The sequence below is a fragment of the Lynx rufus genome, unplaced genomic scaffold, assembly GCF_022079265.1.
Source record: "Lynx rufus isolate CCGP_SWC_20201006 ecotype Redwood Valley unplaced genomic scaffold, mLynRuf1.p SCAF_8, whole genome shotgun sequence".
NCBI lineage: Eukaryota > Metazoa > Chordata > Mammalia > Carnivora > Felidae > Lynx > Lynx rufus.
In genome coordinates this window covers 11,289,720-11,305,603 of record NW_025814896.1, presented here as the reverse complement: position 1 = coordinate 11,305,603, position 15,884 = coordinate 11,289,720, and the positions used below count along the sequence as shown (strand labels likewise).

At 57.9% G+C, this 15,884-nt stretch overlaps 1 protein-coding gene across 1 annotated transcript in view; it reads right to left on the bottom strand.

Moving 5' to 3' along the window:
• The window catches only part of RIPOR3 (RIPOR family member 3), a 74,636-nt gene that overhangs the window by 8,738 nt on the left and 50,014 nt on the right, over positions 1 to 15,884 (bottom strand). Inside the window, exons 3-13 of the mRNA XM_047069864.1 lie at positions 13,769 to 13,915; positions 10,462 to 10,540; positions 8,870 to 8,893; positions 8,548 to 8,601; positions 7,790 to 7,939; positions 7,547 to 7,610; positions 7,143 to 7,186; positions 6,828 to 6,953; positions 6,605 to 6,750; positions 4,990 to 5,119; positions 3,084 to 3,656 (exon numbers count right to left, since the gene is read on the bottom strand). Coding sequence (XP_046925820.1) covers positions 3,084 to 3,656; positions 4,990 to 5,119; positions 6,605 to 6,750; positions 6,828 to 6,953; positions 7,143 to 7,186; positions 7,547 to 7,610; positions 7,790 to 7,939; positions 8,548 to 8,601; positions 8,870 to 8,893; positions 10,462 to 10,540; positions 13,769 to 13,915 — 1,537 coding nt within the window. The remainder of the gene's footprint in view (positions 1 to 3,083; positions 3,657 to 4,989; positions 5,120 to 6,604; positions 6,751 to 6,827; positions 6,954 to 7,142; positions 7,187 to 7,546; positions 7,611 to 7,789; positions 7,940 to 8,547; positions 8,602 to 8,869; positions 8,894 to 10,461; positions 10,541 to 13,768; positions 13,916 to 15,884) is intronic.

Here is a 15,884-nt window from a genome sequence, read left to right as displayed (position 1 = left end):
GCCTCTCCTGGGCTCACAGACGCCCACAGGGACCGGGCGAGAGACAGGAGTGAGTGGGCAAGTGATTGGGGGTGGGTGGGGAGCCCGAGAACATGTGTTCCCCCCCCCCCCAAGAGGCCAGGCTGCCACTCTGCTCCAGCTGACACCTGCTGCTTGGGAATGTGGGGCCAGACTGTTCACTTTTCTCAGAAAAGCTGGAAACCTAGATTTTTGTGGGAACCTGCTAGTTTTTGAACATTGACAGCTAATCCCAAATTACTGTAAAAATAGGGTGTGAGTCAGGCTCAAAGGGAGGCTCAAAGGCTGCCCGGTGAGCTTCTAGATTTCAGGGTCTCTTCTCCCAGGGAGATGTGGAAGGAGAGGATGGTTGAGGCACCCCCTGACTGGCAGGGATGAGGAGAGTGCTGGTGCCACAGGGCCTGCCACTGGTTGAGTCCCCCAAAGGCAGATCCCTTCCTCCGGATCTAGAAATCCACTGCTGGAGATTTTGGTCTCCCCTCCATTCAGGGCAGGACCCCAGGGCTTGCTCGGTCCCCATCCCTGGCATGCCCAGGCCATGTCCCACACGAAGCCACCCAAGGCATAGCCTGAGCAGATACCACCTTGAGAAGCAGAACTAGGCTCCTAAGAGTTGAGCCCGCGGAGAAAACCTTGTTATTCTCTTGTTAGAGAATAACAATGGCTAGTTGCGGATCTTTCCTCCAGCAAAAAAAAAAAAAAAAGTACGTTGGTGTATATATATGCACACACACACACACACACACACACACACACACCAGTTCTCATTATTCCAGGTGGTACCAAACCATTGCTCCTAAGAGAAATGCAGAGACCACTAGCCTCCGGTCACATTTTTATCAACCCATCAGTACAGAGCCTCGTTTCATGTGTACTTCTGTTTAAAGAAACCTTATTTATTAAAAAAAAAAAATTTTTTTTTAATGTTTATTCTTGAGAGACAGAGTGTGAGCAGGGGAGGGGCAGAGAGAGAGGGAGACACAGAATCGGAAACAGGCTCCAGGTTCTGAGCTGTCAGTACAGAGCCCGACGTGGGGCTCCATCCCACAAACTGTGAGATCATGACCTGAGCCAAAGTCAGACGCCTAACTGACTGAACCACCCAAGGGCCCCGAAGACACCTTATTTAATTTACACTGACGATTCATTCACACTGAACTCACACCTGGACGAGGCTTATGTAACATGGATTTTGTGAGTGAGGCCCTGCACAGCCTTCCTGGGCTCAGGAGCACTGGATAGAACTTCACACGGTCGGGCCCATCCAACAGCTTGAAATCACCAAAAGAAAGGGCAGAAATGTGAGACACGCAGCACAAACTAGACGGCAGAAAGGACACACGTCTGGACCAGGGCTGCGAGAAGAAGGCAGAGTGTGTGAACCCTCTGTGTGTGAACAAGTGAACCCCTGGTTCAGCCCCAGCCGGGCACGTGCATGGCAGGCGACTCTGCACGTGCCCGCAGATGACCGTGAGCGCATCACAAGTACTGATTTTGGAGTTTCAGGTAAGCTTCACAGCAAGTAGATGAATGAGAAACACACAGAATCCATGAATGGTGAGGACCGACTACGTGTATACACACACACACACACACACACACACATTATACACATACACATCAAACTAAAAACTATGGCCTATGCTCACTTTTACTCTTCGAATTCGGTTTGGTACAAGAAGAAAAGTTCCTCGAGTACGTTTAAAAGTATTGCCTGGGGGGCGCCTGGGGGGCTCAGTCGGCTCAGGTCATGATCTCACTGTTGGTGAGTTCGAGCCCTGCGTCGGGCTCTGTACTGACAGCTCAGAGCCTGGAGCTGCTTCAGATTCTGTGTCGTCTTCTCTCTCTGCCCCCCACTCGCACTCTGTCTCTCAAAAATAATAAAACATTTTTTTTAATTTTTTTAAATAAAAAAATAAAAGTATTGCCTTACTGCAATATTATTTTAAGGCTTTTATGTAAAGGAGGTATGATTTTTCAAAATACAGCCATGTGACAGAAGCTGCATGTTGCAGCCTCACATCATTCCACACAGAAAGGCTGTTAAGAAATACAAAAGAAGTGACATTTTTTTTTCTTGAAATTCTCCGGCAGCTCCTTTTCAAAAGAAGGTAGCAGTGATAAACAACTTTGTTTTGAAGTTCAGTTTTTAAAGATACAAAGTGAAACTTTCTGTCACTGGTGCTGAACGTTGGGGGTGGGTGTGAGGACAAAACAACCGAAACCAATTTTTGAAGAGAGCAGTTAAAACCATTCCACCGCCAGTGAGGCCTACACAAGAGAGCGGTTTCAGCAAGTAACTGATGCTTAAGTCGGTGCCACTGTTGCACATTTTGTTGTCCATACATTTAAAATGATGTAATAGGGAAGCCTGGGCAGCTCAGTCGGTTAAGCGTCCGACTTCGGCTCAGATCATGATCTCACAGTCTGTGGGTTCGAGCCCCGCGTCGGGCTCTGTGCTGACAGCTCAGAGCCTGGAGCTGCTTCGGATTCTGTGTCTCCCTCTCTCTCTGACCCTCCCCCGTTCATGCTCTCTGTCTCAAAAATGAATAAACATTCAAAAATTTTTTTAAATAAAATTATGTAATCAGAAAAATCGAATAAATCTGCCCAGGCCAGCACTATTGAGAGCCACCCGAGGGCAGCTCTTGCCACGGGCCCTGTCGAGGAACAAGCTCAGAGTAGGGTGTGTGGCTGCTCGCGGCCTCTTGTGGCACCAGCTCTGACCCTAGACACGCCCCGGGTCTGGGAATTGAACGCCCAACCTCAGCCCCGCCTGCCTGGGCCAGAAGATGCCAGAGGGGGCCAGATTCTCTGGCCAGACGGGGAGCAGGTTTTCTACCCCCGACTTCCACTTCTAATCGTCCTCCCAGCCAGTGAAGGCCATTGTTATCCCTCCCCACTGGTCAGATGAACAGACTGAGGCCCAGAGAGGAGACGTTGCCCAGCTGGGTCACAGGGGAACGAGGCCAGGATGCCGGCCCAGGCTGGCTGCCCCCAGAGTCTGCTCCCAGTCGTCAGGCGCTAGTAAAGCGGGGCTGCTGGCCCTCCAGGAAGAAACCCACCTTCAGCCGGTCCCTGCAGCCGAGAACCTGGTACTCCAGCTCCCGGAGCTGGGGCTGGGCAGTATCCATGGACCTCAGTAAATCCAGAACCTCTTGCAGCGGCCTCTCGAGGGTCACCCCAGGCCCATCCGCTCCGTCCTCGGCTTCTCCTTCGTCATCGTCCTTCTGGCTACCCGGGACCGTATGGTTGTGGAATGGGGAGCCCCGTGGCAGGCTGGGGGCCTCGATTCCCAAATTCCCCCAGCCAGGCTGCTCCACAAATGAGTCTCCCGCCAGGTGGGCCATCTCCGGCAGGAGGCCCAGGGATCGGGGGTCCTCCTGGGCCTCCTCTTCGATGGAGGTGTTGGGGCCAATGGCCACGGGCAGGAGCCCCACGTCTGAGGTGGATGCTGATGTGCTGGTCTCAGTGTCTCGGGGGTCCTCAGAGCTGAAAGAGTCCATCTCGGGCAGCTCCTGACTCCGGCTCCGCAGGCCGGACCCCCGAAGGTCGCTGTCGGACAGGTAGCCGGGGATGGAAGGGGCCTTTGGCCCACCCAGCAGCAAAGCCTGCTGCGCTGGCCGCTGCAGGACAGACTGGGGAGGGGGACACAGGACCAGCCTGACTGCCACACCAGGGACTTCCTGCCACCCCAGCGGGGCTTCCCTCCATAAAGACTTGCCCCGCACACACACACATTGTCAACGTGACTGGGGTCCACCAAGGTGATCGGCGAACTGGAGGTGTTGACGGGACCCTGCAGCCCCATCCCCCCTCTAACCCCTTCCTTTCCAGCCCCTGAGGCCACTTTGCTGCTTGTCACATCCTCCAGGCTCTACACCTTCCTGCCCCAAGGCCTTTTAGAATGACTGTGCTTTCTTTCTGGAGCATTCTTCCCATATGTCTTTGTGGTCATGCTCTTGGCCCCTCAGGTCCTTACTCAAATGGCACCTTTTCTGGGGACCTAGCCCTGGACGCCCCGTTTTAAATAGCAACTCCCGCTTTGCCCCAGAAGTCCCCTCTCCCTCCATGGTCTGTGTTCCCGTGGTCCTTAGGCCCTTGATCAGCCGGCGCTCCCTGAGGACACTGTCCCCACCTGGTCTAGAACAGAGCCTGGCACAAAGTTGTGAATGAGCGAACAGCTGACACCAAGCTCGCCCCGCTCTGCGGCACCCCCTCCCTTCCCCTTACCAGACAGACCAATAATAATGTCTGATGTTCCAAAGCACCATCTGTTTTTATCAGGTGTTCTTTGAAAGGCTTCTCGTTCATTAACTCACTTAATCCTTGCAAAACCTCACCAGAGTGGTGCCGTTATTTTCAGTTCTCTGATATAGAAACTGAAGGCCAGAGAGGTTGGGTGACTTGCCCAAGGTCACACAGCAGGTGAGAGGCATAAATAGCATTTGAACCCAGCCGTTCCGGCTGCAGAAGCCAGACTCTGGACCACATATGATTTCTTTGACTGTAATATGCTGGGCACACCATGGCCAGAATACGGAAGAGGTTGACAACAGTAGCTGGTGCTAAGGAAGGGGCCCAGATCCCCGGAGGTCACAGGAAAGAGATGTTTTACTAGACGCTAGGTCAAGGTATTACCTACTGGAAACATACATTAAATTTAATTTTGAAACAAATAAACTATGGCTGGGGTGGTAGCACCATACAGAGAACCCCATTCCAGGCTTCCAGGAGAACCAGCCAGGCCTCGAACCAAGTCCAGAGGCCCCCAGAATGGAGGACTGACAGGAAGGAAAACAGGACAGGACACTACCCAGGAAGATCCCCAAACCAGGGAGCACGCGTCCAAAGGGGGACCGGAAGTGCCAGGCTGCCGATCCCAGCCCCACGTGCTGGCCCCGGGGGAGTCGCGCCCACCCACGATCCTGGGGTGCCCGCAGCATCCCTGCCCTGGTGAGGCTCACTCACCAGGTAGTACCTCTCTCGGAAGCTGGGCGTGCTTGGGGGTGTCCAGTTGTACAAGGAGCCCTTTCTGCTGCCCATGGAGAACTTGCCCGTAGGGCTGGGCGACACCAGGAAGCTCTCGGTGTCAAACGGGCTGGAGGAGAGAACAGAAGGCCGGGGTGTCGTCAGTGCCTGGGAGAACGCGGCAGCACAGAGAAGACCTCGGGGGACTTCAGAGGGAATGGAGGTTCGGGAGGGGCCTGGCCTTGCCTGGGGTCACAGTCACAGCACCTAGAGATTCTAGGTGCACATTCTCAACCCCCTTCGGAACATCTCACCACCCTGAGGGCCCTTAGCCACATGGCAAGGGGCAGTGACTGGCCACCAGACATGTGAATGACACCCCCTTCAGAGGGCCCCTCAAGAAGTTGAGCGGAGGCACAGTGGACACTCCGTTCTGCCATTTTCTGGATAAACGACGTCACCATCCCTCTCATCCCGATCTGTAACAGGGGTGCCATTATTTACGGAAGGACCTCTGTCGGTCGTGGTCACACGTAAGGCTGAGAAGCCAAGATGAGTGTGTGAAATACAGGGGAGCTGGGGCTCCAGCCTGGCCCTCACCCAGCCTGCCCTGGGAGCCAGTAGGTCTGGGTAACCTCCCTGCCGCACGGACACCGGCTCGCTCTTCTTTGCACAAAGGCCTGGCTCCTGCTCTGTGGGTTCTAGACGCTTCAGGCCAGCAGGACGCCTGCGTCCTTGGATTGGCCCAGCCTCGCATCGGATGGTGCTGGGCCGCCCGCGACCCTATAGACTTGAGGGCCTTCCCTGGAAAGAATAGTGTGCAGCCCCCACTGGACGGATGAGGACACTGAGGCTGGGGGTTCACCCGGCTCACTGGGAAGAAAGCGGCCTCTAGTGGCCCCAGGCCGGATGGAGAGACTGGGCAGAGCAAGCTCCAGAACAGAAGAAGCGTGCCCCAGCCCCTTAGCTCCTGCTGCACCTGCCTCGGGGAATAAAGAGAATTCTCTCGAAACACGAGGTTTCATTTGGGGCAAAAGAGCCCTACTGACAGAAAAACAGAGCCTTTGGAGACCAGCAGCGTTCACTGAACGGCCCAAGAAGGTGACGAGTCGGCCGCCCCAGATGGGCACTGCCCCTTGCCACCTGCGATGCCCGATGGAGAGCCCCGACCCGGGAAGGACGTGTTTTCGTGAGCGTCCCCGTCCGTGGGGTCTGGGGTCCACGGGGCCTGGTGGACGGCAGGGGCCAGCGGGGAATGAGGTGGTGGGAGCAGTGAGGAGAGCCCTCCTGGGGAGGGGCAAGGCTCCTCCCTGGAACCCAGCCCGGGAGGTCACCAGAAAGGGTCCTGGCCAGCATAGGCGGTTCGCTGAAAGAAGGGAATTAAGACTCAGAGGGGCAGGGGCAGGGAGGGTGGGCAGAGGCTCCAGCCTGGCCGTGGGGCCCAGTGAGGGCAGGAATGCCCACAAGTGGATGCTAGGGTGTGCTCGGGCCACCAGAGGAGCCAGCGAGGCCCTCTTCCTTCTGCTCTGGGTGGGAGTCCCCTCTAGGTGGGAGTTTGGGGCCAGCCTCGGGGAGGGACATCGGGGCCTGGGGAGGAGGCCGGCCCCCTACTCACTTCCACAGCACCTCCAGCTGTAGCTTGATGGTGCCCAGCTCTGTGATGTCCACCACGATCACCTGCGGTCTGGTCGTGAAGAAGTCAGTGATGTCGCAGGTCACTGTGCCCACGGCCAGTGAACTCAGGCCCCTCAGCTCTGTCACCTGAGGGGATGGGAGTTGTGGATGACGCCTGCGCCCAGCCTCTGGGCACCCTATCCCCGCCCCTGTGCCTCACCCACCTTGATCTCGAAGTTCTCGTGCAGCGTGGGGATGAAAACTTTCTCCTCCTCCTCCCAGGTCTGGCTGTCGTCAGACTCGATCCGGCCCTTCAGCTTCCAGCGCTGGCGGCCCAGGCGCATGAGCACCTGTGGGCCCGAGAAGGGGCGGGTCAGCAGCCCCAGGGAGCCCCTCCCCCGTGCCACCTGCCTGGAGGCCCTCCCTACTAGCTGGGAGGGGATGGGGACAAAGCCCAGCTGGGACCCTGGTTCTCAGCAGCTCCCGCCCCCCAAAGGCCTTATGGGAAGCCCTGAGGACTGACGCCCGAGTGGCCATACCTCGTACTGGTCTCCGGGACAGAGGCGTGCATAGCCCACGAAGCCTAGAACGGAGACAGGCTAATCTCCTCTCCACCCTGCTCTGCCCCTACCCCTGCCCCTGCCCCACAGACCACAGGTCCTCCCTGGGGGATCCCCTGCCCACGTGTGGGTATCACCTTCAGGGAGGGATAAATCGTCATGACGGACGGCGGACAGGCCCGGGCCCTCATGTCCACCTCAGGGGATGGGACTTGGCTGAGGTCACAAGCCACGTGAGTGGAAACCCAAAGTTTTCCTGGACCCCTGGGACCCTGACCAAACCCCCAACCTCAGCAGAAGTCCCAGGACCCCCAAGACGGCCTGACGCCCCCCCCCACCCCCCACCAAACTGGCTTCTGCCCACCGACCCTCGTCTCTGTTACCTTTCATCCTGATGTGGAACTCTCCCAGGTGAACCTCCAGGGCCCCCTCGATAAGCCACATGTCCTGCAAAGCCCCACACAAGGCGGCTCACGGCCGGCCCCTGGGCCCGGTGAGGTGGGGGAAGGGGGGCCCACGGATCCTGCCAGCCGGAGGCCCCGGGGAGCAGATAGCAATGGTCCTCGGGGTCCAGCCCCCCCCAACACACACACACGTAGCCCTCTGCACCCCTCACTGCCCCCCACCTCGGTGCACTCCTGCAGGCTGCGGCCCAGCTCCTGCAGGCTCTCCCGGGAGGCGCGGCTGGGCGGGCACCTGGAGAAGGCCCTCTGCATGTTGGAGGCCCCGTCGCGCAGGCGGCACTGGATGCAATAGCCCTCGTAGAGTTCGTCCACCTGCGGGGGGCACACGGGCTGGTGGGCGCGGGGGCCCCAGGCCTGCCTGCCACTCTCACCCTCGGGAGGGGCCGCGCTGCCCTGGGTCCCCTGCCCCGGAGAGTGTGAGCCCCCGGGGGCAGGGGTCACATCGCTCATCCACTCCTGTGCCCAGCGCCCGGTGGACGCCTGCACACGAACCGGCCGGGCGAAGGCATCGCTTCCCCTCTCCCTGCCCCACTTTTGGGCTGCAAAACAGGGGAGGTGGGTTTGTGATATCCTGCCCAGCCAGGGGGCCACCAGTGAGAACATGGAAGAGTTGGTGGGTAAAAGCTTGAAGGGCTTGCTGTGTGACCTTGGGCCTGTCTCTGTCCCTCTCTGGGCCTGTACTCTCCCATCTCTGCAGTGGGGTGGTTGGACTCAGCCTCTCACCCTGTGAGCTGGAGCATGAATGCGGTCTTTTAAACCCCACAATCCTGGGGAGCCCAGCCACCCCCTGACCCACCCCTCCCCCCCCCGCCCCACCTCAGGGCCCAACTCTTGCATTTCCTGGGCCTCCTCGCCCCCCACCCCCACCCCCGCCCGGCAAACCCCAGCCCTGCCCTGTGACATCCAGGAGGCAGGCTGACCTTGCTGATGTGAAACTCCATCTTCCGGATGTGCCTTTCCACAGAGCGCGTTTGCTTCTCCCAGAAAAAGAGAAGGTACTTTGAAAGTAGCCTGGGCCATCCCCTCCCCGGCCCCCACCCCCTGCCCCTTCCTCGGGTCCTAACACAGAACTGGGCTCCCAGCCAGGCCAGCCCCTCAGCATCCTCATGGCTGAGCCCGTTTCCCCCATTTTACAACTGGGAGGAAACCTCCTGTAGGATGGCCTGAGGGACGAAACGCGGGCAATGACATCAGTCCCCCATGAGCCCACCTTGCTTACCGCAGACAGAAAGTCTCACCCACCTTGTCCAGGTCGTAATAGAAAGCCTGTGGGGAGGAGAGTGGGGAGAGACAGGTGTCAGGGCTCTGGGTGCTCCTCCACGACCCACGTGGCTACATCCCAGGGGCACCTGAGCTCGGAGGTAGGAAAACCAGCAGCCACTCCCTCCTCTGGGCCCTGCAGTCAGCGGCCCGGTTCCAGGCCATTCCAGGCCGAGGGGGAAGAGTGGAAAACGCATGCGCTTTGGGTGAGGCAGTTCTGGGCCTGGCTCAGTTTCCCAGCCGTGTGTCCCAGGCCAGTTACTCAACGTCTCTGAGCCTCTACCTCCTCATGGAAAATGGAGTGGCCATAGAACACAGCACCTGCCCCGCAGGGTTGCTGTGAAGGGCAAAGGATGAGGTAAGCCCTCAACAAAATGGGGGTCACTGTGATTTGATCGTTTAAGGGGTGATTTCAGCCATGGCCAGAAGAACCGAATGAGGTGGGGGTGGAGGAGGCAGCCAGCGTCCCCCCACCCCCACCCCTGGGGGGGTTCAGGCTTTGGGAAATGCAAATCCAGACTGGTCCAGCCACGCCAGGGGCCAGGGGCCAGCCAGGCAAATCTCAGTGTAAAGGGCCAGACAATAAAACTTTGGCTTTGGGGGCCGCATGGTCTGAACTCAGCCACAGACCACATGTCAGTGATGGGTGTGGCCCGTGCTGATAAACTTTATTTCCAAACAGGCCCTAGCTCGCCCCGAGTAGCTGAAATCACTCTGTTTGAGCCTGGAGGCGTTTCCACAAGGTTGGAGCTTCATTGGGGAGAAAAAGCAAGACGTGGGGGAGCGGGGAGAATTGTGACTTCATTCTTCTAACGCTGACCCAAACCTTCCATGCGCTTCCGCATGGATGTTTACATGACGATGGGACCAGGGAGGAAACCGTGGAAGGTGAACTACCAGATTGTCCTCAGGGGTTGAACAGTGTGGGACACAGAAGACTGAGGGGAGAGCGGCATGAAGCTGGAAGGAGGGAGGGATCAAACCCTCCAGAAGTGTGTGCTTTCCCACGAATGCATTTATGAGAAACGATACATGTGCGGTTATGAGAGGAAAACTCCGTGTTAGAAATAAAGAAATGGGGAAGTTCCCGAGCCTTTGGAAAGAAAAGTGTGCAGGAAAAGCCAAGAAGCAGCAGCGCCCAGGGAGGCAGGACCTCACGTCCGTCAGCCCGCTGTGCGGCCCCAGGGCAGCCATGCCTTCCCTTGCCTCAGTGTGCCCATCTGTGAAATGGGAGTAGCGAAAACGGATGAGCCTTTATACGGCTGCCCACCTTACAGTTACTTCTAGAGCCAGAGAGTGGAGGTGGGCCCTGCCCGAGACTGTGGACTCCTGAATCGTGAGGCAGGGGGAGGGGGGAAGAGGGAGGGCAGAAGCTTCCCAACAGTCCGTGAGGTTAAATTCCTCAGGGCCCAAGTGAGGGGAGTTCATCACAAGACAAAGACACTCCATTCCTCAGGCCTGAGCTCCGGGACTGAGATTTACACCCGTGATGCGGGCAGGGGCGGGTGAGGGGGACTCCGTCTTGGTACCCCAGGGAGGCCGCTCGGGCGGGAAGGGGCAGGGAGAGGTCTCACCAGCCTGGAATTCCTGCGGGTGTCCTTGTGGCGCCCTGACAGGTAATCCAGCTCGGCCTGCTGGGTGCACAGATACTCCCTGCGAGGAGAACGAGGAAGAGGAGTTTGCAAAGTAGCAAAAGAAAAAGAAGAAAAGACACAGCCCGGTGCCCAGGGTTCCCGAGTGGAGGCGGCCCCAGCTGCCGGCTCGGAGAATAGCGATGGTTCTGGGCGGGCTCAGCGGTCAGAGGGGCGGCGCCTTCTCGCCCACCGGAAGCCGGGCCCCAGCTCGCTCAACCTGCAGACCCCACACGCTGGGGGCTGTGTGCCCAGCGCTGTGCAGAATGAGGAACCTCTCCATTAACAGGTGCTATTGTTATTATGCCCATTTTGGAGATGGGCAAACTGACCCTGAAAATTGGCAAATAACTCAAGCGCAGAGTCACAGCAGGGACGAGGCCGAACCCGGGTCTGAAACCAGCAGTGGCCTCCGGAGGCCGCCCTCTTCACCCCAGCCCACGGGGAGGTCAGCGAGAGCCCGCCTCCCTCACGGACGAAGACAGGCCATCCTGCTGTCGGCCTGTGTAGGGCCAAGGAAGACCCATTTCTGGGACGCACAGAGAAAGCTGTGTGGCTGGAGGGGACACCTCACGTTCTTTTCCAGCCAAAGAGCCTTAGACGTGAAGCGTGAGGTCTGGACTCGGGAGCCACGGTGAGGCCCCATCCTGCTTCATCAGAGTTTACGAGGCCACCCCAGGAAGGTGACTCGCCCTCTCTGGGCCCACTTGCACCACCATCTGCCAGGCCGCAGCTCACTCAGGGGGTGGGCTCCCCAGGAAGAAGGGGGTGCTGTTGAGTGAGCCCAGACCGGTCTCCAACATGAGGTCCTTACAGGAATCACCAGAGCGGTCCTGGGAGATGCGCCCCTTGAAGACACGCTCCAGGCACCCGGCCCCAGCTCCCGCTCTGCGCCAGTGCAGGTGGGGGCGTGCGGTGCGCCCCGTGGATGGCGGATGACAGATGTCCCCTGGGCTGGCGGACAGGGCTTGGCGAGGGGGGGCAGGTGACCTTTCCCCGGAGCCCGGGGTGGGTGGGGGAGGGTTGCGGACAGAGGGCGGGTGGGCACTGGCCCGGGAGCCCCACTCCCTGCTTCCTGGCCGTAGGATCCTGGACGAGCTGTGTCCCCTCTCTGGGACTCAGTTTCCTCTCCGGGAGAAGGTGAGGAGGCTCTCCGATAGCGTTCTTCAGGGATTCAAAGCCCGCAACTGCTGCCGCTGCTGCTGTTGTCACTGCTATTAATTAGTGAGAAACCGAGCAGGATCGCAAGAGGCGGAGGGCGGGACAGGCCTCCCGGCTGGAAGGAACGGCGTGCATGCGCGCTGAACAAGGCACCTGGGGCGCGGCAGCCTCCGCGGACGCTCCCCTGCCCGGGAGCTGCTCAGCAAGGGCCACAGCACAGGTACAGGAGGGCAGATGGGGCATTTGGGGAACCAGTGGAGGCGGGGAGTGAATAATAGAAAAGTCTAGAAAGGTTGAAGGTCAGAAAGGACCCTGAATGCCCCCCCGAGGGTAGTAGGGAGCCATGGGAGAGACTTGAGCAGAGCAGGGGTGGCAGGTGGAGAAGGGGTAGGTGGGGACGGGGCTGGGACAGCAGCAAGGGGGCTGCTGGGAGAGAGGAGGCCCCTGGACTGGGCGTCACGGAGTCTAGGATCCTAGAGGGGCTACGTGGCGGCCCCCATGTGACTTATTCACGGGGCAACACTGCACTGAAACCAGAGTTCTCTCTCGAGCCCCGACCTCTTCCAGGAACCTCGGATTTGTGCCCGAACTACCTCTTTTCATCTCCACTTGGACGGTCTCTCTCTCTCTCTCTCTCTCTTTCTCTTTCTCTCTCTTCTCTCTCTACCCCCAGTCCCTCCCTCAGTCAATCCTGCCTGCTCCACCTTCAAAACGTATCCTGAAACTGACCCTGTCCCCTGCCCACCCACCCAGCTGCCACCTGGTCAAGTCCACCATCGTCTGCCACCTGGACCCTGGTAGTGACCTTCTTACAGGCCTCCCCGCCCCTTGCAGCCCGTTTTCCACGTACAGCCAGAGAGTCTTGTTGAAACTGAACTCAGACCACACCCTCCCCCCCGCCGCCCCCCGCGCAGAACCCAGCTCACCCAGAGTGAACACTAAGTGCTCACAGGCCCCATGTCATCTGGTCCCCATTGCCCCCCAGACCTCCTCACCCTTGCCTCCCTCTCTCAGCTCCCATGCCGGCCTGCTCACTATGCCCCTAATGCTCTGATCATGCTCCTGCCCCAGGGCCTTTGCACACGTGGCTCCCTTGGCCTAGAATGTTCTTTATCCATTACCTGCTGGGCTCACTCCTTCACCCCTTCAGGTTTTTGCTCAAATGTCACCTTCTTAAATGAGACCTTCTTTGAACCCCTTATTCAAAATCAGCCCCACACCTTACCTTGATTTGTTTTCTACCATGGTACTTCCCACCATCTGACCTATTTCTGTATTTTGCTTTTCTGCCCTGTTTATTGTCTGTCTCCCATTAGGAGGCTCCACGGGGGCAGGGATTTCTGTGTTTTATTCACTCCCACACCTTGTGCCTGGCCCTCCGTTAGCCCTCAAGAAAAGCGCATGGAGTGGGGTGCCTGGGTGGCTCAGTCGGCTACGTGTCCGACTTGATTCCGGCTCAGGTCGTGATCCCACAGTTTGTGAGTTTGAGCCCCACATGGGGCTCTGCACTGACAGTGTGGAGCCTACTTGGGATTTTCTCTCTCTCTCTCCCTCTCTCTCTGCTCCTCCCCACCCCCCTCAAAATATAAACAAATACACTTTTAAAAACTAGGTGGAGTCAGTGACTGAATCTTCGTGTTCTGGCCTCTGCCCAGCTAGCCAGTCCAACTCTCTCCTTCACTCAAATCCAGCCACCCGGGCCTCCTGTCCTACACTCTCCTACCTCGGGGCCTTTGCCCGCGCTGTTCCCCCTGCCTGGGACGCTCATCTCCCAGAGCCCAGCACGACCGTCGGGACCTCCTTGGTGAGTCTCCTCTGCCTCCGCGTGCTGCCTCTCCCTCACCCTCCTCCGCGCACTCAGGGCTGCTGGGAGTTCTGTTACTGCTTACGTCCCTTCTGTCTGGCCATCTGCCCTCTCCACCATAAGCTCCCTGCTGTGTCCCCAGCGCCGAAGGGTGGGCCTGAGCGCGTGGCTGCTCCCGGGACGCGCTTGTGGACTGCGGGAGCTTGACCGTGTTCTCTGAGGAGAGGCGGCGAGGAGAAGCGGCAGAGAACGCACATTTCAGGGACAACAAACACTGGTCCTTACTTGAGGCCTCTCTTGAGTGCTTCGAAGATCTTCTTCACCTGCTGTGGCTTGGGGTCCGGGCAGACAGACCCCTTCCGCAGCGTGCCATACATCTTGGACGATTTGGCAGGCATTCGAGCTCTCACGGAGTTCCCATGGATGGACTTTCTGTGAGAAGGAATGAGGGGCAGAGCTGGGATCCGGACAAAGCCCTCCCCGGCGGGGGGCGGGGGGCGGGGGGCAGGCACTGGGGGATCGGTGGCCAGAGCCCGGGGCAGTCAGGAGGCCTGGCTGAGTCCCGCCCCGCCACCACCGAGCCGTGTGAGCTCAGGAAAGTGGCCGGGACTCTCCAGGCCTCGGTTTCCTCATCTGCAAAATGAGGGCTTGGATCTGAAGATTAAAAGACGAAGAAGAACCTGACGTGAGACATCAACACAGTGGGAAGTACAGCCGGGCAGCCCAAATGCCAGTGTTTTTGGTTCAGTGTGGTCTGTCCGTCCGGACAAAACTCCTTGGGAGGCCAAATCGTAGCCGTGGGGCGTTCCCGTGGGTGGGCACCTGCTAGCTTTGCCTGCACAGGACCCACGCCTCTCCCTCTATTACTAACACCCCAGTTTTCCTCTGGGACCCCTCCCCAGCTCCGCTGCTCATGCATGTGGTTTGGAGGGAGGTGGCTTGACAAATCACCACACACACAGACACACACACACACACACACACACACACACACACCTGCACACACATACACAGGCATTCTGAAGCAAATGCATGTCTCAGGCCTGGAGTCAACATACTCCACTTCCCTGGCTCAGGGAGAGGCACAGGACACAAATCTGTCCAGTAACCCTGCCGGGAGTTTGCTTCCAGATTCACAGACAGGAAAAGGATTCTTTCTTCTGACATTGCTGTTCCGGGGGAACATATACCTGGAACAGGCAGCCATTTCCTTTGCATCATGTAGGGGGAGTGGAGGCAACACAGGGAGGAGCAGGTGGAGGCAGACCAATTCCACACGACCGTGAGCTCCTGGATCCAGCTATGCCTGAAGCTAGACCTGCCCGTGGAATTTCACTTACATGAACCAGTTGGTTCTCTTTTCTGCCTAAGCCCATTGGAGTTGGGGTTGGGGACTGAATGATCTTAAAAACTGATGTCCCCCAGGAGCACCTGGGTGGCTCAGTTGGCTGGGCATCCGACTTCAGCCCAGGTCGCCATCTCACGGCTTGTGGGTTCGAGCCCCACGTTGGACTTTGTGCTGACAGCTCAGAGCCTGGAGCCTGCGTCAGATTCTGTGTCTCCCTCTCTCTCTCTGCCCCTCCCCCCCCACTCTCTCTGTCTCTCTCTCAAAAAAAAAAAAAAACTTAAAAAGATTTTAAAAACATAAACACTAAAAAAAATTTTTTTAAGAAAAAAAAAAAAAGAACTGATGTTTCCCAGCAGTGACAGCTGCGTCTCTCAGCCCTTGAGGGGCACACCAGCGTTTCAGGATTGATTAGAGTAGTACAGGGTGAGGGTATCCTCGTTACAGTCCCGGGCTGGTTTCACTGGCCCCTAAGCCCCTTCTAGAATCCTATGCCTCGTCCACTAAGTGCAAGACCAGGGCTGCCTCCGTCCGTCCTCTTAAAGACATTGTTTCCCAGGTATCCCTGCACCAGATGTGGCTTCAGGACTCCCTTCTCACGGGAGAAACACGAGTGGAAATAACACTCGAACGTCTGGGTCAGTCTCTCAAAGAAGCTTCTAGCTTTTCCTTCCAGCTGCCTCCCTCCCTGTCTTCCTCTCGGGTGCACTGAGGAGCCTTTTTCAACCTGTGCTCTAAGGTTCCTCGGGGATGGAGACAGAGGGGGAGGGAGGGGGAGAGACGGAGAGGGAGGGAGGGGGAGAGAGTGAGCACGAGCAGGAAGGGGGGAGGGGAGCAGGGGGGAATAACCAGTTTTGTTTCTTTGTCAAAGGTACTTCACCTCTACACTGAGGTACTACCCAGGCCTCAGTTATTTATCTGTCAAATGGGAAAACAATAGACCCTAAATGAGAGAGCAGTGCTGGGACACCAGGGAAACATTCGGCACAATGGAGGCAGTGGGTGCCTAATAAATGTTTGCTACCGTTATAATAATCACATCCCATCTGTATCTGT